The sequence below is a fragment of the Hoplias malabaricus genome, chromosome 3, assembly GCF_029633855.1.
Source record: "Hoplias malabaricus isolate fHopMal1 chromosome 3, fHopMal1.hap1, whole genome shotgun sequence".
Classification (NCBI taxonomy): Eukaryota; Metazoa; Chordata; class Actinopteri; order Characiformes; family Erythrinidae; genus Hoplias; species Hoplias malabaricus.
In genome coordinates, this window is record NC_089802.1 from 44481753 (window position 1) to 44505169 (window position 23417).

The 23417-nt window shown below is 41.3% G+C and overlaps 1 protein-coding gene across 1 annotated transcript; it reads right to left on the reverse strand.

The window, feature by feature from the left end:
- Positions 1 to 10244: 10244 nt before the first annotated feature.
- cyp24a1 (cytochrome P450, family 24, subfamily A, polypeptide 1) lies at positions 10245 to 18529 on the reverse strand. The gene is made up of 12 exons (XM_066666558.1): positions 18243 to 18529; positions 17179 to 17369; positions 16989 to 17082; positions 16803 to 16896; positions 16141 to 16232; positions 15392 to 15503; positions 13791 to 13936; positions 13294 to 13460; positions 11966 to 12044; positions 11543 to 11740; positions 10948 to 11059; positions 10245 to 10820 (listed from the first exon to the last, which is right to left on the reverse strand). The coding sequence occupies exons 1-11, from the start codon at positions 18492 to 18494 to the stop codon at positions 10949 to 10951; spliced, it is 1536 nt and encodes a 511-aa protein (XP_066522655.1). The 5' UTR covers positions 18495 to 18529; the 3' UTR covers positions 10245 to 10820; position 10948.
- Between the last annotated feature and the right edge of the window lie 4888 nt (positions 18530 to 23417).

A 23417-nucleotide genomic window follows, 5' to 3' on the forward strand; every position in this document is an offset into this window, starting at 1 on the left:
GTTTCTGTTATAACAGCTGTTACAAATCAACAAAATGATTTTTACCATTTAGTACTCAGCTGTATTAGAGTCAGCAGTAGCTGGCAGTGTTACTGAGAGCTAAACTTTATTTATTATTCATATTACATGGTTTACTAATCAGTAGATATAACATTCATTGTATTTAAAGGATTTGTGTTTTTAGTTCTTTCATTATTTTATGTCGCCAGGTAGAATTGGAAGCCTGTTTCCACCACATAAAATAATATAAAAAAAGGGAACCATTTTTAAAATTATCCATTAATATGTTGCAGGACGGCACGGTAGCGCAGCAGGTAGTGTCGCAGTCACACAGCTCCAGGGAGTTTGATGTGTTCTCCCAGTGTCTGCGTGGGTTTCCTCCCACTGTCCAAAAACACATGTTGGTAGGTGGACTGGCAACTCAAAACTGTCCATAGGTGTGAGTGAATATGTGTGTGTGTCACCCTATAAAAGACTGGCACCCTCTCTAGTGTGTGCTCCTGCCTTGCGCCCAGTAATTTTGGGCAGTGATTCCAGACCAGATGCCGGAATCACCTCAACTGGCTCCTCTCGACGTGGAGGAGCAGCGGCTCCACTCCGAGTCTCTCCCGGATGTCCGAGCTCCTAACCCTGTCTCTAAAGAAGAGTCCAGATGCCCTGCAGAGAAAACTCATTTCAGACGCTTGTACCCGCGATCTCATTCTTTCGGTCACTACCCTAAGCTCGTGACCATAGGTGAGGGTTGGGATGTAGATTGAACTGTAAATCAAGAGCTTTGCTTTTCTGCTCAGCTCTCTCTTCACCACAACGGACTGGTACAGAGCCCACATTACTGCTGACGCTACACCAATCCGCCTGTCAATCTCCCGCTCTCATCTTTCCCTCACTCATAAACAAGACCCTGAGGTATTTAAACAGCCCCCCTCACCCGGGTTGTCCACCACCGAGTGCGGGGATTGCCATCCCGACAGGCACCAACAACCTTGCAGCCACAGCTCTGTTCAGCCACCTCAACAATGGAGGTCCAGAACATGGCCCATTCGGACTCATGGCCCATTCGGACTCAATGTCACCAGCCTCTCCTGGGATGCAGTCAAAGCTCTGCCGGATGTGGGAGTTGAAGATCTTTCTGACAGGTTCCTCTGCCAAACGTTCCCAGCAAACCCTCAACACACGTTTAGGCCTGCCAGGTCTTTCTCCCCCGCCATCTGATCCAACTCACTACCAGGTGGTGATCAGTTGACAGCTCAGCACCTCTCTTCACCCGAGTGTCCAGAACATATGGCCGGCATAGGGTATCCTGATGCCAGGTGTACTTGTGGACACCCTTAGCCTCGAACATGGTGTTCGTAATGGACAAACTGTGACGGGCACAGAAATCCAATAACTGAACACCACTCGGTTTCAGATCAATGGGGTACGTTCCTCCCAATCCCTCCAGGTCTCACTGTCATTACCCACGTGAGCGTTGAAGTCCCCCAGCAGAACAATGGAGTCCCCAGAATGAGTGTTCTCCAGCACCCCCTCTAGGGTCCCCAAGAAGGCATGGTACTCTTAACTGCTGTTCAGTGCGTAAGCACAAACAACTGTCAGAGCCCTTTCCCCAACCCGAAGGCGCAGGGAAATTACCCTCTCATCCACTGGGGTAAACCCCAACATACAGGCGCTAAGCCGGGGTGCTATGAGTAAACCCACTCCTGCCTTACACCTCTCACCCTGGGCAACTCCAGAGTGAAAGAGCATCCAGCCCCTCTCAAGGTGTGTCGAAGTGAGCCCAACTATATCTAGCCGGTACCTCTCAACCTCGCGCACCAGCTCAGGCTCTTTTCCCACCATGTTCCAAAAGCCAGTTTCAGTAACCGAGGATCAGAACGCCAGGGCCCGCGACCTTGGCTGCCACCCGATCCACAATGCACCAGACCCGAATTACTACCTCTCCCACAGGTTGTGGGCCCATGGGAGAGTGGACCCATGTTGCTCCTTCGGACTGAGCCCGGCCGGACCCCATGAGTGAAAGTCTGGCCACCTGGCTCCAGGGCGGGGCCCCGGTAACCCTACTCCGGGCAAGGGAAACTGTGTCCTTGTTATACCTCTCATCAGGGTCTTATGGATCACTCTTTATCTGGCCCATCACCTAGGACCAATTTGCCATGGGAGAACCTACAATATAATCCACTTCTCAATAAATAAAGAAATAAATGAAAATAAAAGGTGCCAGATATTACAGCCCCCAGAACATATGTGTTGCACAGAAAATACACTCAAATGAGGACATTTACAGGAGTAATATTTTAGTTTGGGTATCTCTCAAGTACATGGTTTAAGCCTAGTCCTTAACTACACCATATTTTGAATTTTGATTTTCCATTGAAAGGGGGATATAGTCTAGGACCATTCCTAGAAATATCATAAGTTGTAAAATTAATGCTGTTTTTTTTTAATTAACATACAATTATACAGTTTTACAATACACTACTGATCATTATTTTATAATCCACTGTGCCTGTATTTCTTACTGAATTTAAGGTGATTCTTTTATTATTTTATTGTACTATTAAATATAACTCTTTCTGACAATGTGTTTACAATGAGCTGTAGTGATCTGGAATAGAAAAACCAGGTCTATCAAGCTAACAGAATATGTACAGTACTGTGCAAACCTCTTAGGCACCTAAGAATATTGTGTCTCAGTACGTGTTGCGCATGTATAACTAGCTTTTTAAATCTCATTTTTGCACAGTACTGTAAATGGGATGAATATGGGAGGGTGGGGTTAGTAAGGTATCTGTTGCCCACAGTGTAGATTCCATTACTGGGATGACTTTGACATGATGTACAATATACTAAATGTCAATCAAGCACTTTCTGCAATTTACAGATCACTGTGACTGAAATACAGCTCTTAGTCAAATAGAAATATGATTTCACTGAACTGAAATGTAATGGCACATGTTTTATTAATCAGTGGAACTTCACGTCAGGAAATTATGACGGTGTAATAGATCTAATTAAACGACTAAAGCTTCAGATGTCTTTTTTAACAGGCTGTATGGATTATACCCGAATAAATCCAGCTGTTTTTTATAAACTTTTTACAACAATTTAATACGTACATTGGCGCAGGGCAGGTTAGAGATGCAGGATCGTAAAGTTACTGAACCCCAGGACAGACAGAAAACAATGTAGGCAGGGAAATAAAGGAACAGCTCTTTCTCCTCCCTCAACATTCCTCCCAGGTACCCAACCTCCTAACTGCTCCTGGGAGCTGTGACAGGCTGCCTGTAACTCCTAAGCTTAAGTGTTCACTCTAATGCTGCACCTTTATTAGGCTGACACTAGAGGGAAATCTCAGTCTGCACAGATTAATTAAAGTAAAAAGACTTTGTTGAGAAAATAATAATAAAACATATCAGTGGTCTGTCGTGGTCTGTCCGACAGAGATGGAAGACGATCCAACTAAAAGCCACAATGGCTATAATGCAAAAAAGTCACAGGAATTAAGAAGGTGGTACAAGGTGAGACATACACTATGTCCAAAAGTTAGAAGATAAACTTAGAACTCTTTAGAAAATATTAAATAAATTGAAACATTCTGGGGGCAGCTGCAAATGAACCTAAGGTCACCATAGTCAGTGCTGAACCAAAGAGTGTTAAGCTGTGGAGTGGATGATGGAGCAGCATCCTGTACATGGGTATGAGGTTTAGTCCAACACTAAACATCTAAGTTCCTGATCTAATTTTTTTGTGAGTCCATGCCATCAGATCCTCGCAGCACAGACATCTTTACGGGACTAGACCAGTGATACAGTGAGGCACCGCAATGCAGTGGTCAGGTTTTGACCCTGTGTCCTGACCAGTTGACTAAGCTATATAAATTCTGACAGATAGCCTCTCCCACTGTGGATGTGAAATATGAACGATTCCGGTCCTATTTCCAGCAGCTAAACACAAATTCATCATTTAGCTTCAAAAACAATGGTGTAAACACTGTCAATCTCTGCACTAGTGAATTAGTGGCCTTCTGAGTAAAACACTCAGTAAAACACATCACCATCTGAGTAAAACACTGAGTAAAACATGTGTTTTTACATTAAATTTACATTTTGTATGAACTGTCCAGCTTCGGGTGAAGCAGCTGTGGTATCATTCATTTTTTCTCACGTGGTCAAAAGCATTGGAAAAGGCCCTGGTCCAAAATATGGCTCATTTGAACCTGGGGAATGTTCTTCAAAGTAGGATTTTTGAAGTATCAGTTACTTAAAATTGTGGCACGGTGGCACAGCAGGGTTCGAGTCCCGCTCCGGGTGACTGTCTGTGAGGAGTGTGGTGTGTTCTCCCTGTGTCTGCGTGGGTTTCCTCCGGGTGACTGTCTGTGAGGAGTTGGTGTGTTCTCCCTGTGTACGCGTGGGTTTCCTTCGGGTGACTGTCTGTGAGGAGTGTGGTGTGTTCTCCCTGTGTCCGTGTGGGTTTCCTCTGGGTGACTGTCTGTGAGGAGTTGGTGTGTGCTCCTTGTGTCTGCGTGGGTTTCCTCCGAGTGCTCCGGTTTCCTCCCACAGTCCAAAAACACACATTGGTAGGTTCATTGGCAACTCAAAAGTGTCCGTAGGTGTGAGTGTGTGAGTGAATGTGTGTGTGTGTGTTGCCCTGTGAAGGACTGGCGCCCCCTCCAGGGTGTGTTTCCGCCTTGCGCCCAATGATTCCATGTAGGCTCTGGACCCACCGCAACCCTGAACTGGATAAGGGTTACAGATAATGAATGAATGAATGAATGAATGAATGTTTGTAATGTCACTGTCACACAGCTCCAAGGTTCTGTGTTTAATTGTGATCTTGGGTCACGGTTTGTGAGGAGTTTGGTGTGTTCTCTGGGTCTACATGAGTTTCCCCCAGGTGCTTTGGTGTCCACACGCGGTCCAGAAACCCGTCAGTAGAGGTACAGACTGTGTGATTGTTCACAGGAGTGAATGTGTGAGGGATAGGGTGAGCGTGTGACACTGTCCACGAGTTCCTCTGTGATGGACTGGTGCTGTGGTGTTTCTGCCCTGCACACAATGATTCCTGACAGGCCCTGGACCTATCACAATGCCAAACTCAGCAAAACATTTATAGAGCATGAATGTATAAATGGATAAATGAATGAACATTCCTAAAGTTTCAGAGGCTCAACTCTTTTCAGAGAAAATCTGAAAAATGTCTCCATCTGCTGGATACACAGCCACAACCTAAGGCAACAGCAGATTTCCAGTGGCGTATTATTTAGCAATTGTGCAAATTATAATAAATAATAATAATAAATCATGCTCTTAGAAATGTCAGAAAGAGGTCATTGTCATGTCCTATATTTTTCTGTATTTTATTTCTTATTTTTTCTTGATGATTCGCCAATATCCAAACTTTTAGATTTTGAATTTGTGTCATTTTAAAACACTGTTTTATATGAGTGAGCCTCATTCAAAAAAACAGTCAAAGCTGCGAATGGGTGTAGCTAAACTGCTATGGACTGACACGGAGTATTTAGAACAGGCTTTTCTGGTTTCTTTTGACGTATGGACACTGGGGGGATGGATTTTTTCGAGGAAGGGTTTAAAGATGTACTGATTACATATTACAATAGAGTCTTCTGATAAAAAGAGAAGAAAATGTATCTGTGTGATATGTGCCCTTTAAATGACACTAAAGAAAGCTATGACTGTCGGTCATTGATGGCTTGGGACACATTTATAATAACAGTTATTTACAGCATCCGATCTAAGAAGGTTGTTAGTGCTGATGAGAAATGCTTAAGTTCCTGTCTGTATCTCTGCTGCAGGTAAACCAGAGTGTTACTGAGACCTTACTGAGATCACCAGTAAAACTGAAGGGGAGACATAGGAGAGATTCCAGGGATGAGCAGCAGGAGATGGATCTGATCTGAGGAGAAACTACAGAGAGATCTGTATTGTGTGTTCATTCCTATGGGTTAAAATGTCAGGTATGAAGTCCATGAGGCTACTTGTAGTTAAATGTCTTTAAATGCCAGTCAGTGTAAGTTTGAGGTTGGTCTGTATTGCACTCCACTGTTGACTTGTTGCAGATTGTTTTGAGTTAGAATACACACCTGTGTCCGAGGTGAACGGCCCTGGTAGAGCTCCAAAGCAAAGGGACGTTGAGAAACGCTGGTCAAAGTTACAGTAGCTTATGTTATATCACTTGGCAGTGTGTTTGTGTGTTTTTCTCTCAAAGCATTAGGTTCAGAAGTTGTGAAATTCCAGCACATGATGACACTGAAACTGTGTCAGTTCTGTGTCAGCCGACTACCCTCCTGTGGGCACACATTTCAGCCCACACACACACACACACACACACACACACACACACACAAACACACAAACACACACACACTCACACACAAGCGCACACACGCACACACACACACACAAACACACACACACACACACACAATGTCCCTGAACTGTGCCTTGAGTTTGCAGGAAAACAGCTCTTCATTGGCGTAATTTGTTGGCCTTGCTTCACTGTTGTTGTTTATTTACTTCTATATATTTATTTACTTAGATTTATTTACTCAGATAATGCCAAGTTATACATTTGCATTTTGTAGTTTTTTTCTGATAGAACACTCACAGTGTGTATTCTGAAGTAAAATGATCTTCAGCTCATAATATTAATTTAATATTAGACATTTTAATGATACTGTGTTAAATGGTTAACCCCCCCCCCATCCCTCCCATATATATATACATGGATAGACCACCAAAATAAACAGATGAACATCAGATCAGCACTTAAAGTTAGTAGGTGAGAAAGTAGAAACTGAAGCTCCAGTCTAACTTCTGATCTCAAATAATCTACTGATTTTAAAGCTAAAAAATAAGCCATGCATGGAAGTCTCAAAGGCATACAATCAAGATGAGTCAGGCATGTTGGCGATGGCTTGAAAATCTGTAAAATGACCCTCTGGTAAGCGGCATTGTCGTCCAGCTAAGAGAACCAAGCGTGAGATGAAATAACACAGTGTCAAAAAGAAAGAGTGAGAGGAAACAGCTGACAAACCTATTTTTCATGACTCTCCTTCATCCTGTGTCTGAAGAGTGTATTAAATCAGAACTGGGCTTGTTTACAGTACCTTTAACACAAACTGCTATTGAGAAAAAAACTTATGTCAAAATTCCACCACCGTCAGCAATTTCCAACACAGCTTTGGAGTTCTTTAGAGCAGGTCATGGTGAAGATTAAATGGATCTAAATCACACACTATGGTACCTTTGTCTTAAAATCACAAAACCTGATTATCACACAAACGTGTGATGATCCTTCAACACATCTAATGCCGCTGATTGTTTCTAACCCCTGTTAAGTAAGAAATGATTATAACACTGAAATTCTTACAACAAATATTTAGGTAGAAGTCTGTAGTTTGCTACATACTTTACAGAGAATGTAGGAGTCCACTGTTACTTCCAAAAAATGTTGTCACACTGGTTGTAGGTCCACTATACATAACTTTTTCAAGAACAACCCTCTTAATATTAACATATTCATGTCTGATTGCCCAAACTGTGTGACATAGGTGTCATACATCCTTGGGGGTGTTGTGGGGGTGCTGGGAGAACGTGCCCGGACTTGCCTGTGTAGGGGTATCATGACTGACCTGTATCTATAAATCACAGTCAGAAGGTGTTTGACAGAAAGTGTAGGATATACTACTACGTGGATCAAGAGTTGTCAAGAAGGCTTTAAAAGATACAAAGAGTAGTTTTTCATTAATTTATTTTCTTTAACCGTTTCATAGGGGCGCTAAGATAATGTATTTGCAAAATCAGCTGGACTCCTCAGAGTCCAGATCTCAGTGTTAAAGGATGTGTTTAAGATTACTTGGAATAAATGCAAAATTTTAAGACAGTAAGCCTCCTGTAAGATTTTATTTCTGTTAAATGTGTTTTCATGTTTGTCTTCTGATGTTAAAATGAATCACTTAGGTTCTATAACCTATATATCACTGTAAACACACTCTTTAAAAACACCATCCTGGAAAGTTAGTTTACATTTCGTTCATACATTTAGTTTAATAATACATTAAAATAGCAGGGCAAAGTGTTCGGTGACCCGTCAGTTTAAACATTTTAAATAGACAGCAGTAGGATTTCAAAATTTGTCTGAGAATGAAAAGAATGAACAGTATTTCACAGTTATGTTTGAGAGAATAAGGCACAATGGATCAAAAAGCCCTTAGTGAGAAAGCAAGGCAAGTTCATTTACATAGCTCCATTCCTACACTGGCCATTCAAAGTGCTTTATGAATGAGGAAATACAAAGAAAATTCAAATTATATTTTAAAAGCTTGTAGGAGAATAGAAATAAAACATGGCACAAATTTACAAATTACAATTTAAAAGCAGAGGAGAGTTATTAAACTTACACATAAAACTCTATAAACCTGTAGAAGCATAGATATAATATAATAATTACTTTTATGCATTTGGCAGACGCTTTTATTCAAAGCGACTTACAAAAGAGGATCTAACATTCAAACTACAGCACAAATTATACAAAATACCTTACATTAAGTGCAATATGCCAGGAAGTAATAAGTGCATTAAAGAAAGACTTTCAGTGCAAAAGATACTCTCAGAAGAGCTGGGTTTTCAAGGATTTCTTGAATGTGGAGAGGGTCCCTGTTGCTCTGATAGTGCTTGGAAGCTCGTTCCACCAGCGTGGTACCAGAGATGAGAATAGCCTCAACTGACCTTTACGGGGGGTTGGTCGTGTTAGTTGGCGCTCCTTTGAGGAACGGAGAGGGCAGGCACTAACATTTGGTTTTAAGAGTCTATTGAGGTAGATGGGAGCAGAACCAGTGAATACTCTGAAGGACATCATTAGTGATTTAAATTTGATGCGAGCAGCTAAGGGTAGCTAATGCAGCTCAACTAATAGGGGCGTGACACGTGCTCTTTTAGGCTGGTTGAAGACCAGGCGTGCTGCAGCATTCTGGATCATCTGTAGCGGTCTCACAGCATAGGCCAGAAGACCTGTCAGGAGGGCGTTACAATAGTCAAGACGGGAGATTACTAACGTCTGAACAAGGAGCTGTGTTGCATGTTGAGTTAGGTATGGCCTAATCGTCCTTATGTTGAATAGGGAGAAGCGGCACGATCGAGCTACAGCGGTAACGTGATCTGCAAAGGTCAGATGGTCATCAACCATGACATCCAGATTTCTTACAACCTTGGTGGGAGCCACTGATACGGACTCTAGCTTGATGCTGATGTTGTGGAGAACAGCTTGCTTGAATGTCAATAATATGACAAAACAATTATTTTAATGTAAATTAGGTTAACAAAGTGCTGTTAGAGAATAGAAGATTGCAGAGCTATCAGTGTTTTAAACAGAGCTGAAGCTCAAACAGGAACATTTTCAGACTGGATTTGAAAGTATTTTGTGTTTGTTTTATGCCAAATGGTTACATTTGGAGCGCCATTGTAACTAAACGCCACTTTCCAATGTTTAGTCTTCATCTGAGGTGGGACCAACTCATACCTAGTAATCCAAGATATCTTCTTAGCTCAAGGCGTATCTTTTTTAAACTGAATTATTGTCAGGGATCACGGGGCGTACTGACTGAGGGGGACGCACACACTAAAGCACAGATAAACTTTATTACAAAACAGGAATAACGAAACAGACTGAGACTGGGAAACACACACACAACAACACGACTTGACTTAGGGAATGAAACGAGTAAGAGAACGATTACAAGAACAACTTGCAGAGACAGACAGACAGACAGACTTGATAACATAACCGACTTGACACGATACAAAGAACGAATGACCGACAAAAGGAAGTTAAGGAAGGGGACTTAAATACAAAACACAGACGAGACGCACCTGAGACAGATAACGAGGGGGCAGGGTAACAAATGAGACAAACGAGGAGGCGGAACAAAGGCAAGACTAGAACAACAACAAAACAGAGCTATGTGCTGAAAATGGCAGAGAAAACAGACATGACAAGACGAGGGCGTGACAATTATATGGGATTGAATTTGGGATCCTAATTTACTTTTATTATTAAATGAATACACAGTGACATTGTTTGAGTGAGGATAATTTAAATAAATTAAGCCATGTGTTATTTTGTAAGGTTTCATTCAATTAAAATCTTTTATTGTTAGTAAAACACTTCAGCATTTTTCCTGGATGTTCATCTGAGACAAGACTAGACTCAAAGTTTTACTTAAGATGTATATTTATTTTGATATGGTTTGTATTTATACAGACAACTCTCACATACACACACACACACACACACACACATACATATATATATATATACAGATATGTTATTATACATAAATAGTCAAACTTTCTGTAGTATATTACACATATGTACAACATCATTCATACTTTACAGTTTTACATGCATCATCTGAAGCTAAAACACATCTAAAAGCTTATATTGACACATCAGTGTGAATTTCAGACTAAAAAAATAATTCTATTTCAAAAGAAATATTTGGCAGTCATTATGAAACAAAGCCATATTAATTATGAATTTAATATCTGTCAAATGGTCAGTTTAACTGATAAATACATAATGATTATTACAATGTAAAAATATAACACTGGAATATATATATACATCTACATCAAAATTAGTTACAGTGTAAACTAACTCTTCATGTTCTGAGGTATTTCTAAAGTAATCACATTCTGACAAAATGAGCAAATGACAAAAATAGCAGCAAAAATGAAGTCATCTTGATACTTCTGGCACAAGGCTGTGGAGTTTTCCCATTTCCAAGTGAGACTGACACACACACCCTGAAAAGAAAAGAGGTAAAGAGTAAAAACACTGAATGAAGTATGGAATGACTTTAAAGGATTTTAAATGTTTACATTTTCATTGACGATATCTAGTTCCATGGCATCAGTACTGTACTGTTCTCACCTCATCGGCGGACAAAAGCCACAGGAAGTTCTCGACTGGGGACGAGTGTTCCTGAGTGCACCGCATCCACTGGCTCCTGATCTGTAGCCACAATCTCATAATCGCGGATTAACTGTGAGAAAGCACACAAACAGCAAATGGTAAACGTAAACACCAAAAAAAAAAGAGACAGTTAACCATTTGAACATTCAATCGCTGGTCAATGTCTTTAAAAATAAAGTTGATTAAAAGTTTTTTGAATACTTTTTGTAAATGAGCTATATCACATGACGTAAAGTCAGTATGAGGATCCTTAACAGCAGGTAAAGAACCAAGCACACCATTGTTTTAATTGTAAAATTCCCAATAAGTTTGATGTGTCACATGACCCTCTTCACATTGAAAAAAACAAAAGTTGGATCCAAAATGGCCGACTTCAAAATGGCCACCATAGTCACCACCCATCTTGAAAAGTTTCCCCCCTCCCATACACTAATGTGCCACAAACAGGAAGTTAATATCACCAACCATTCCCATTTCATTAAGGTGTATCCATATAAATGGCCCATCCTGTACATCTTCGCGGTATGAAATAAATGCTACAGCATGATCTTACCCAGCAGAGTGCGAGCTGTATCTGTAGCTCTGCCAGACGTCGACCAATACACATTCTCTTTCCGATGCCAAATGGTACATAAGCAAATGGGTTGATGGAGTGTTTGTCCTGGAGCCAACGTTCAGGTCTGAACTGCTTCCCTTTGTTAAAGTACTCCTCATTAGAACCCAGAGCCTGGCTGTTAATCATCAACACAGTCTGTGAAATAAACACAAAGGGAAACATGAATAAAGGTAAGCATTGAAGATCTCCCTAAATGTCCATCTATAGCTATTCATTAGTAGATATAGACATTTGAAATGTTAACATTCTGGAACCACAGGTTCAGGAGAATATTTTGCACAATAATTTATGGTAATTGTAGAACTCTATCTGTCCACAGGGTGGCGGTGTACTAAGGAAGATTAATCATAAGGCACTTACTCCTTTAGGCAAGGTGTACTCTCCCAGCACTGTGTCTTTATCCAAAGTCCGGCTCGTGAAGGGCACAGAGGGTGTGAGTCTGTATACATGAGAAAAAAAGAAGAAAAAAGAAAACACTAAGTCCCTTGCTGTTGTGCTGAGAATTTCTCCTTTCAAGTGAGCGTAAGTGCATAAGCCGAGAGGTATGAGCCACATTATGGTATGGCGTGCATGAGTGCATATGAGTCAAGGCATGGTAATTCCATAAACACACCATAAACATTCCCACTGTGCTGCCATATTATCCTTGTCCTATAATATTGCTCTCTATCCCGTGACTGTTGAAACATTATCGATGCATGATGAGTTCAAGCCTGTAACCTGACTCTCAGACCTAGTCTAAGATCAGAGTGCTTTTCCTCTGGCTTATGACCCTGTCATCTGCTTGAGGGTCCCAAAGCTAACCTAATCTACTAAACCACACAGCTGAGAGCGTAACCTGGTGTCACAGCCTCAACGTAACATTCTGAAGTATGTTCTTGGATTTGAGTTCATGGGAAAATGACTCGTTGGAAGCAAACTAAGCCACTGGTTAAGCTGCATAACTTGTGGTATTTTCCAAAGTCAGATTTTCATTAACTTCTAGTCCAAAGCCGTAATAGAAAAGTAGAGGCTGTTACTGCCACAAACAGCCTAAACTACCTACTTATTTCCAGAGTGCTCAAACTGTTCACTGTTTACTAACCCGTTTATTAACTGACAGTCCACAAACTTTTGTCCCTGTAGTGTATCTTCAAAAGGCACAGAGACAAAGGAACTGGATAGTTCACCATCATTCCAGAGACTGAAGTTGTACTACATCACAGCCCAACACTGGGGGATTTATACTCCACAGGCCAACACTTGGCAGTGGCATCACCTGTTTTAGCACTGGGTAAACCTTGATGTAGTTGAATTCAGTAATTAAAAGAAATTCTCATGAACATTTGAACATTGAGCATATGTTGCCTGTTGGCTTTGGTAATAATTTATTAACATGTTGTTATTTTCCGCAGTTTTGTAATCTAATTATTTAGTTATTTAGTTGATTATCGTAAATGCACCTGCTCTTCAGTCATTAAATGAGTCGTTATTTAGACTTTAGTCATATTCACCCGTGTTGAAATAAATCTTTCAGTGTTTTCAGAGTCCACATTACACCACACAGAGTTAAACTGTCCCCAAATGAACTCTAAAACTCCAAATTGATTTTTTTCCCCATGAATTGATTCGGTCAAGGAGCCTTCTTGTTTACACCATCCCCACTCGTGAGCCCATTCCTGACAATGATGATGAGCATGACGTCTTACCTCATGGACTCCTTCAGACAAGCTTTGAGATAGGGCATGTTCTTGATATGCTCGGCACATGGTATCTCTCCAGCAGGCACCACTTCTCTGATCTCCTTCAGCAGCTTGTCCTGGGCTTGAGGGTTCCGGGAGAGGTTAAAAATAGCCCACAGTGCGCTGTTGGCCGTCTGCATGGGGAAAGGAAGAGGATTTTCTTGATCATTCTGGACCACTGGCCACCAAAGGGTCATGACTGAGGGGCTGTCCCATTTAATAAAAAGCTAGACAAGCAGGAGACATTGTTCTTGGACCGCTGTGTACTGTATGTGCTGTACCTCATGCTACCGACTTAACTGCTTGAATGAGCTAATCTTTAAAGCAGTGGACCAGAGTTAGGTCACACAAGGTCTTTTCTAGTTCATTGTTGCAGAGCTGCAAAACAAGCTGAGGGTGGGCTCTCGGTCACGGTTGGGCTATTGTTCCTGTGTTTTGAATGTTGTTTGGATGTTCATACTCACTGTCTCCACTCCCCCGATCTGAAGCTCTGTGGTGGCAGCGTAAAGTTCCTTCTTGGTGAGAGGGCTGTTGTGGTAGATGTCGCAGAGGAAGTCACCGGATTGGCCGCTCGAGTGTCTCTTCAGTTTCTTGTCGATGTAGTGTTTTGCTGAAAAACAGAACACAGAGCGAACTGTTTCAGAAATTGGTCAAAGGGAACTGATTCAAGTATTGGTCAGTAGAAATTCCATTGCATCCATTGTCAGGGCTGGCAAATTAGTGTGACAAGTGAAGGGGGACCAGCGTCGGGACGCTACAGCTATTCAGCTTGGAGAAACAAAATAGGCTAACAAGAAGAAGGGCTTTGTCTGAAAATTCATTACAGCCCACTTTCAAGAATGTTGTCTTTTTCATTTTTGTCACATGTTCTTAGGAGTTTGGTTTAAGCCACTTACATGGAGGAAACAAGAACATGATTTCTGTTATATCAAATCATTCCTGCTTTTCAGAATTTCTCTTTATATACAAACACCTTTGTTACACATTTATCATATTCATGTGCCTTACACATTAATAGAACACAAAAGCAATGTTACAATGTACTGGCATTTTCCTACTCTCAGGTGATTGGTCACCGTCCTTTTCAGTAGATCTAACTTGGTCATTGATTATTAATCGGTTGCCTCTATATATCTCTACACAGCCACCGGCATGAAATGTATGTAATTTAGTCCAAACGGTCTCTGTTTTTATTACTATAATTATTATTACATTTTCATGTAGTTATTTTTATTTTACTCTTTGTATTGCAGTTAGTTTAATTTTTAATCATATATCTCCTACCTTAATTATAGTATAATATCATCCATGTTAAAGACAGATATATAATATGGCTGCTATTACACTGACATTTTTTCCACAGTGACTAAATATTTTTCCTCAATCTTCCCCAAAATGTCATCATTAATATTTTAAGTAAAAACCCTCTCTTCATAGCTTAGGTCCTCAAACGACGATAGCACAGTATAGAAGAGTTAATAATAATCCCAAAACACATTTGCTGCCTTTAATCTAAATTAATATATTTTTACATTGAATTTATTTGTATATATTTAAAGCTATTTAATGACATTTGTCCTCAGACTGATCTCATCTAAAGTCATGGCCCGAGGCATCAGTGTATATTGTGCTTCAAAACTTGCTGGACAGACTCCAGTTGTTACAGGTGTGTATTGCTCAGAGTACCTGTCTGTGTGATCTGAAGTGCAGCATGCGCTGCTGTTGTTTATTGATGGGAAAAAGTGTTACACCAATGTGTGACAGGTGCCAGCCAGCAGCAGGAGAACAAGTACGAGTACACAGCCATGCATCAACATTCCTCCACTTCCCCTCCCCTTACTCTCTGTTCCCACTATTCAAATATTTGGCTGCGTTCGCTGTGCACTTAGGTCATTCAGTTTACTACAACACACTCTCTCCCCTCCCACAGAGAAGAGAAGGAAGGGTTGGGGGTGGAGAGGGGTTAAGTGTGTGGGGCAGTAAGTTCATCTCTCATCACCTGACTGCAAGTTTTGCAGAACAATTTGTGGGTCACACGTCACCCATTGAAGGCGTCTTTTCATACCTGTGTTAAAAATACGGTCCCATGCAGCCGTGTGGTCCTGCCACGTCCTTGTGTTCAGGCTCTTGTGCAGCTCCACCGGTGTCACCATCATCATGCCAAAGGTACTCATCATCTGTAGGGAAACATATTGTGTGTTGTGATCACTTATGCTGCTGTTAGAGCACACCAATACACACAGGCATGCATAAACCAATGGGTCTCAGGCAAAACCAGTCAGAAAAACAGAATCTGCCGTTCACTTGGCAAGGTCCCACATTTTCACGTATTTCCATTTAAAAAATATGAATGAATGAATAAATTAATTAACCAAAAATGTTAGACGCTTTTAAAGTCTAAAGAACATTAAGGTTCTTAACTGATTCAATGTGTTAATGTAGTAAACATTCATTTTAACCTGCCATTGACTCGGACATTGACGTGTTTGTGTCTGAACTCGTTCATGGTTCGTTTTTTTTACTATAGAGTGCTGTTTTTATGAATGACTCTTCAGGGGAGGGGCTACTACGGCCTTATATGGGATGCAATGGGCGTTCATCATGCAAATTCTAAATGACCTCAGGCACTTTTATGAGGGTTTATCGTGTTTACTCCCTGTTAATGAGCCTTTATCGTATTTACTGGCTGTTTACTAGGCTCCATAAAAGCCTGACACACAAACAGTCTGCAGCAGATGAATGGAAAAAGGAAGGAAGGAGTTATCTCCTGACTTATTATATAAAGGAGAGAGTGAGTGTGAGCAGTGTGCGTACCGTTTTTATGGCGGTGATAAAGTCCATGGCCTCTTCATCTACTGTTTCTTGCAGTAGGCCAAAGCGTTTGTCATACAGCACATAACAAATGGCTGTGGGAGAGAAATATTCAGATGAAATATAGACTACGCTTATATAATTTGTGAATAAAGTCCAGAGAGTAAGCCTTGTTTACTAACTGGGAGGATTTATGACAAAACAGGCTAAATAAAATATAATATCAATTTAAAATCTATGATAAAAATAATGTTGAATTTTAAATAGATTAACTCAAAATTATAAGGTGCACTACGCTGTTTCATTGACATCTCTGTCTGTGTTACTAAAGTTCACCCTACATAGCCACCAGGGGTCAGGCATCCCAAATCACATTCTTTGCACTAGTGCATCAGTCAAGGCGACCTCTGGTGGCCAAACAGATGAACCACAACAACAAAGACATTTGCTCCTGGGCTAGTCCTTCAGACAAGTTTTCTCAGGCACAGAAAACACTTGAGCTGATTCTTTTGCTAAAATATAACATGTTCTAATTTTACATTTTACTAGTTAGAAAATGAAATAAAATCATGTGGTGCACCTTTAACACATCAGATATGTACAGACGTAGCTAGGGTACTATAAAGGAAGAAGGGTCCACAGGTAGTGAAGCTTAAAACACTTACTTTCAAATGACCACTTGTTCAGTTCAAAGTACAAGTCGTCGATTTTCCCGTTGACGTTAACTTCTCCGATTCTGTCAACGAAATCCCCCAACACCTTAGGAGAGAATTAGGGAAAGAAACACGTTAGAATCCTTTAAAACACCTTTATATTTACAACGTTTTAGGGCCAAAACGCCCAGCACTAACCTCGTTAATCTTCCCGTCCAGCTTCACCACTTCACTGGGCTTCATCAGCTTCTGCTGAAAGGCGCTCCTCACTCTCTGCCAGTCTTTTCCTTCCCTGAGAACAAGTTGACAAATAAGTCAGAAACACACAGAACAACGTCGTTTTCAGGCGCCATGAAACTGGAGAGAAGAGCTGTGAGGAGATATTTACAGTATGAGGAGCCCGTAAGCCTCGTCCCTCAGGTCTCTGTACGCTTTCCACGGTTTAATCTCCAGTCTCTGGGGATAGTTGCTCTCCTTCCTGTACAGAGCCTCTAGTAAACACGGAGCTCCGATATGAACCGACTCGAAGGAGCCCAGCTTCATCCGGAAGATCTTCCCAAACTTCTTGTGGTAGTCAAGCTGCAGAGAAACACGAGCAGACACGGAGCAGGAGGTTACTACAGCGGGCGAGGTGAACAGAAACAGACACGAACTGAAACTGAAATAACGATTTAGATAAAAAGAAATTACATTTTGCCTCGCGTCATTTCATTCACATAATTAATGTGTATTACATAGTGTTGTGTAACGCCGTTTCATTCGATTGTTTCCATGTTGAAATATAAGATATCACCAACCACTTTAACACAGAAACAACACATAAAGCAGGCTGTAAGAAGCACTTATTATAAATCTTATTCACTCAACAAAATCGCCAAGACTGAATCAACTCATTCGAATCAACTCCTACGACACAGAATCGAATCTTCACTGTAAATGAACATGTGCTCATTAATGCGCAGTATAAAATATTGACAAAATATAAAATATAAAATATGGAACGTGGCTTGAGTAAAACTTACGGTAATTTTCGTTTAATAATAATTGTTTATGGAATTTCTAATTATTCTGGACAAATAAGATTTAATTTCACCGGCGTTTTGATGCGAATAATAACATTATTATATAAAGAATTGTACTTAATATGTTATTAATTTAAAAAATGCAATATATTAAAATCTACTAGTAGAAAAATATATTAGAGGAAGTAATATAAATATAAAAGTATTATTATTAGTAGTAGTAGCAGTAGCAATAATGTAATGTTAGTGATAATTTACTATTCATTGTAGTAACAATAATAACCGAAAACAATAATGAATAGTTGTAGTATATAAGTGTTAGTAGAAGTAATGGAAGAGAAGGAGTAGCGGTGGTAAAGCAACACTAGTGTTATACATTTTTTTTTTTTTTTTGTTATTTGAATTAAAGGTGATAATGTTGATTAAGTACCAGCGCCTCGTGCTGCCTCTTTAAGCCTCCTCTGCGCAGGAGATCCACCAGGCTGCCGAGCAGCGGCCAGTTCGTGGGTCCGGGGATGGAGCTGAGTCTGTGTGGGCAGCGCGAGACCACGGGCGCCTCCACAGCATCCTTGGGTACGAGGACGCAGGCGGAGGAGGTGGGTTTGCTGTGCTGCAGCACGGTGGGCTCCTGCTGCTTCAGCAGCGCGGCGACGCGGGGCGCGGTGCGGATGTGCGCTCTCATGGTCAGCTGAGTGTCCACTGTCTCTGCACGCTTTCTGTTTTCGGGTCAACATCCCGACTTGTTATATACACGCGCGCCCGTGTTTATCACCGGAGTGTGGGGGTGGAGGGGGGTCCAATCAGGGCTCGAGCTGCGTGGATGTGGATGTGCGCGGCGCTAAGAGGATCGCATGACCCCGCGCGCGCGGAGGAAGTGCCCTCTTTACCCCCACCAAACCTCATAACCCTCCCCGACCCCCTTCACCCCCGCCCTCACACACACACACACACACACACACAAAGCGACGCTCGCTCCGATTAGAACAAACTTTTCACTGCGCAAACACTAGAGCCACGCTTCAGCACTCTGCGCAAATATTTGCCAAATACTCACAGCACAATCTGGACAATCTCTCTCTCTCTCTCTCTCTCTCTCTCTCTCTCTCTCTCTCTCTCTCTCTCTCTCTCTCTCTCTCTCTCTGTGTGTGTGTGTGTGTGTGTGTGTGTGTGTGTGTGGGAGGCTACTAGTGTTTTTTAAAAGAACAGTTTCACTGTCATCTCTGATCCAGTGCTGCATTGTTTCACACTGCGTAAATTTCACAGCTGTCCCCCAAGAAGATTGTAGCACCAACGTCTGCAGCATAAAGGTTTAAACCAACACATTGTTTTCTTAAATCACAATATGTTGGTGTGTTCAGTTGTGAATTCTGGAAGCTCACATCCATTCTCAAGACTTCACTGTAAAGTCGTGTAAAATGAAACTATCCCAGAATGCAGTGCAGTCTCTAAACAACAATAACCCTGGACGTCCCAGGAAAAGACATCACATTTATTTCAGTAGTTTTCTCTCTAAAATCCAGATTTACTCGTCTGTATCAGTGGAACCTGTATCTCCAAAATAGTAACTTTACAGGAGAAGGATAACACCTTCTTAACTTTCAATGGAAGACAATGTACAAACGTTTTATAAGTAATTTTGGAGCAGTTTTATTGGTTCATTCCTCACGCTGCTATGTTCATGCTGCTGTGTTCAAATGTAGTGAAAAAAAAATCAGCATAAATTAAAGAAACACTTTTTTTAATTTGTTTTGTTTTGTTTTGCGATGCTATGCATGTTACTCATTCTTTGGGCACTGACCTAACCCCTATATAATAGTTATGTTGGCTTTATTAAATAATGTTGGCTTTTGCACCTTACACTGATAACAATCTGAAAGATGAATGGTTTGACCTCCGTTTTTGAAGCATGTTGAAGCATGGGTTTATCTGTCCACATAATTTCCACAGTCTTAATCTAAAATGAGTTCGGGCCCGGAGTACTTGGTGGGGTTTCTGTATCAGAATAATGTATGACTTTTGCCACTGTTGCCTTTCTTGATGCAGCAGTGATCTCTGTGAAGTGGCAGCAGTTTTCTGAAGTACATCTGATGTTCTTGTGGCTTCCTCGCATGAAGGCCTCCAGCATTCACTTGAGCAGTTTGCAGCCGAGTGTGAAGCAGTCAGTATGCAGATCGGCACCTCCAAGACTGGGTTGTGGTTATCTCCCAGAAACACAAGCCATGGTCCCTTCAGGTAGAGGGTGAATATCCATGGGAAAAGGGATTGTGACGTAGGTGCAGCGTCTGCAGTAATGTGGTCACTATTCAGGACTGTCGTGGTGAAGAGAGAGCTGAGCCATGAAGCAAAGCTCAATCTGTACCCACTGTCACCTATGGTCATGGGAACTGGGTAATGACTGAAAGAATGAGATCGCAGACACAAGCAGCCGAACAGCAATTCCTCCGACAGGTTGCTGAGCACAATCTCCATGATCGAGCGAGGAGCTCAGTGATTAGGGAGGAGCTCAGAGTAGTGGTTTAAGCATCTAATAAGGATGCCTCTGTGACAAGTAAAGCCACATTGGCTTGGGAGTTTCCTGAGTCTTTTGTCAAAATTCCTTAAAAAAATGAAAAGACTTAAATTCTCCTTCTGAACTGTTTGAAAGCTTTCACACAAAGGGGTGAGCCGCTGTCCATTTGTACTGCAATGACCGAGCCGTTGGTGAAAGATACTTTGGTGCCTTTTATATTCACCTGCTTAATGTGAAATGTTGGAAAAATGTATAACTTTAATATTCAATCATTTTTAATGCTTATTTGGCCTCTGTTGGTCAGTGAAAACACTGGAGATTTTCTTGGTGCTTTTGTCAGATAAATAAATTAACAAATCACAGATTCTTGTTTTTCTTCATTCATTCATCATTGGGCACAAGGCGGGAATACACCCTGGAGGGGGCGCCAATCCTTCACAGGGCAACTCACATTCACTCACATCTACGGACACTTTTGAGTCACCAATCCACCTACCAACGTGTGTTTATGGACTGTGGGAGGAAACTGGAGCACCCGGAGGAAACCCACACAGACACACCAACTCCTTACAGACAGTCACCCGGAGGAAACCCACATGGACACAGGGAGAATACACCAAACTCCTCACAGACAGTCACCTGGAGGAAACCCACGCAGACACAGGGAGAACACACCACACTCCTCACAGACAGTCACCCGGAGGAAACCCATGCAGACACAGGGAGAACACACTCCTCACAGACAGTCACCCGGAGCGGGAGTCAAACCCACAACCTCCAAGTCCCTGGAGCTGTGTGACTGCTACACTACTTGCTGCACCACTGTGCCATCCCCTTGTTTTTCTTGCATTTAAAAAAAAATCCAACAGAATATTTTTTCCAACACATTTACTGGATTATATTGGTGAGGACAATAATCTCATTTTTATTCAGTTACATTTTTTTTCCATTAACACTTAGTCTCTAATATCTTCTTTGGCATTTATTCCATTCTTTTCCATTATTGACAGTGTCTGTGATGTGTTTGTTATTTGTTTTAGTCATTTACTGGAGTATGGATTCAGAATACCGTTAGATTTAAGGGACACATTAGTGTGCATTATAGGGTTTAAGTGGTGGGTCTGAGAGGAGCTAACTGGGGCTTGTTGCCAAACACAATAATAAGCATCAAAACCTTGAACTCAGAGCAGTGTTTGCTGATGGTCATCTGAGTGCTTGAACTCAAAAGCTTATTTAATTGACTTTACACACACCCACATTCACTCTGTCACTGTTCGGATAAAGCCACTGATCTATATTGCATGGTTATTTCATTTGTTACTTTGATCGATTCAACTTCTTCTGCTTTCAATAAAACCACTTGGGGCAGATTGAATGATTGGAATAAGATTGAACATGACATTGGATTATAGATATGAAATCCTGAGAGCACCTTATATACACAGCCCTGTGCAAAGTATAAGAAACTGCATTTATTTATTTATTTATTTATTTTTTTTTTTTTGTCAAAATGCCCATTAAGTGTTTGTTTTTCAGGAGAGGATTTAGTGGAGGTTAGATGTGAATGATAATCTATTTGCATACGGCAGAAGAAAGTATGAATTTAATTAGTGAAATTCATTCATTCATTCATTATCTGTAACCTCTTATTCAGTTCAGAATAACCAGAATCACTGGGCGCAAGGCAGGAACACACCCTGGAGGGGGCACCAGTCCTTCACAGGGCGATACACACTCACACTTTTGGGTCGCCAGTCCACCTACCAAAATGTGTTTTTGAACCATGAGAGGAAACCCACGCAGACACAGGGAGAACACACCAAACTCCTCACAGACAGTCACCTGGAGCGGGACTCGAACCCACAACCTCCTGGTCCCTGGAGCTGTGTGACTGCGATACTACCTGCTGCACCACTGCCACCCTAGTTAGTGAAATAATTACATTTAATTATTAAAAAATCAACCATGTAACAGACCACCAAAGTGTCCCCGGGTAAACAGCACTTAAAGCCCCTGTCCACAGCTGCAACTGCCTTACAGTTCCAGGTTCTGGTTCTGGGGTTTCAGTTCCCACCTCAGGTCACTGTCTGTGAGGAGTGTGGTGTGTTCTTCCTGTGTCTGTATGAGTTCACTTCCAGAAGCCAAGAACAGGAATAGGCGGACTGGCCCACAGGTGTGAGTGACTGTGTGAGTGTGTGATGTGTTGTGATTGTTTTCAGATTGTCCAGACTATTTTCCTTCCTTGCACCTGGTGATTACAGGTGGGCTTCAATGTAAATCAATGAACAGGACAAAAGATGAACGAATGAATGTTATATTTTGAATGCTATAACGGCAAATGCATATCTTGAGGTAAGGCAAGGCAAGGCAAGTTTATTTATAGAGCACCTTTCGTACACAAAGTCAATTGAAGGTTAAATAACAGTTTATTTATTTAAAACAGAGAGCTTTAAAGCTTTCATCTTTAAATCAATCTTTAACATGTTTTTTAAATTGTTTGTTTGTTTTAAAAAAAATGAAACAAATGGAGGGTGTCAGTGTGTTTAATCAGAAAACAAGTTTTACTAATGATCAACTACTAGGTCAATGTTATTTTAACATCCTCTGACCTTGCAAAGTAAAAGAAATAAGCAGGGTACAATTCATGATGGAACTGAAAGGTCAGATTTCATTGCACACTGTTCTGGTCACACTGGTCAGGGCTATGAGAGTTCAAACCCAGTATCAGACTGACTGATGTATACTTGGCTGGGATGATGGTTCTGATTGGGTGACAACCAGAAAGCAGCGTTGTTTGATGGGGGCAGAACAGCACAGGCACAGACACTGCATTAATTCAAGAGGGTCTAAAGCAGAATACAATACGCTGGTGCTGTTTTTGGCCAGGTGCTATTCAGTGCCTGTGCTGGTCAGGGGTCACTCCTACTGCAAACGGGTCCCAGTTATAGAACACAACCCAGCACCAGTTTCAGATCCAGGCTTTGGTTTGATTCTGACCCAAGTTTGGCTAAGCACTAATTTCATCTCCCACTGAGGAATCAGAGTCATAATTTAAGTTTATATTTAAAACAGACAAAGGTCTACTGCAGTTAAGAA

Excerpts from the sequence above, each read along its gene's own strand:
- cyp24a1 (XM_066666558.1), bottom strand. The coding sequence starts at position 18,494 with ATGAGAGCGCACATCCGCACCGCGCCCCGCGTCGCCGCGCTGCTGAAG. Across the intron at positions 17,083-17,178 it reads GCTTACGGGCTCCTCATACT|GGAAGGAAAAGACTGGCAGA; the intron begins GTAAATATCTCC and ends ACTTGTTCTCAG. Across the intron at positions 11,741-11,965 it reads AGTACACCTTGCCTAAAGGA|ACTGTGTTGATGATTAACAG; the intron begins GTAAGTGCCTTA and ends TTTATTTCACAG.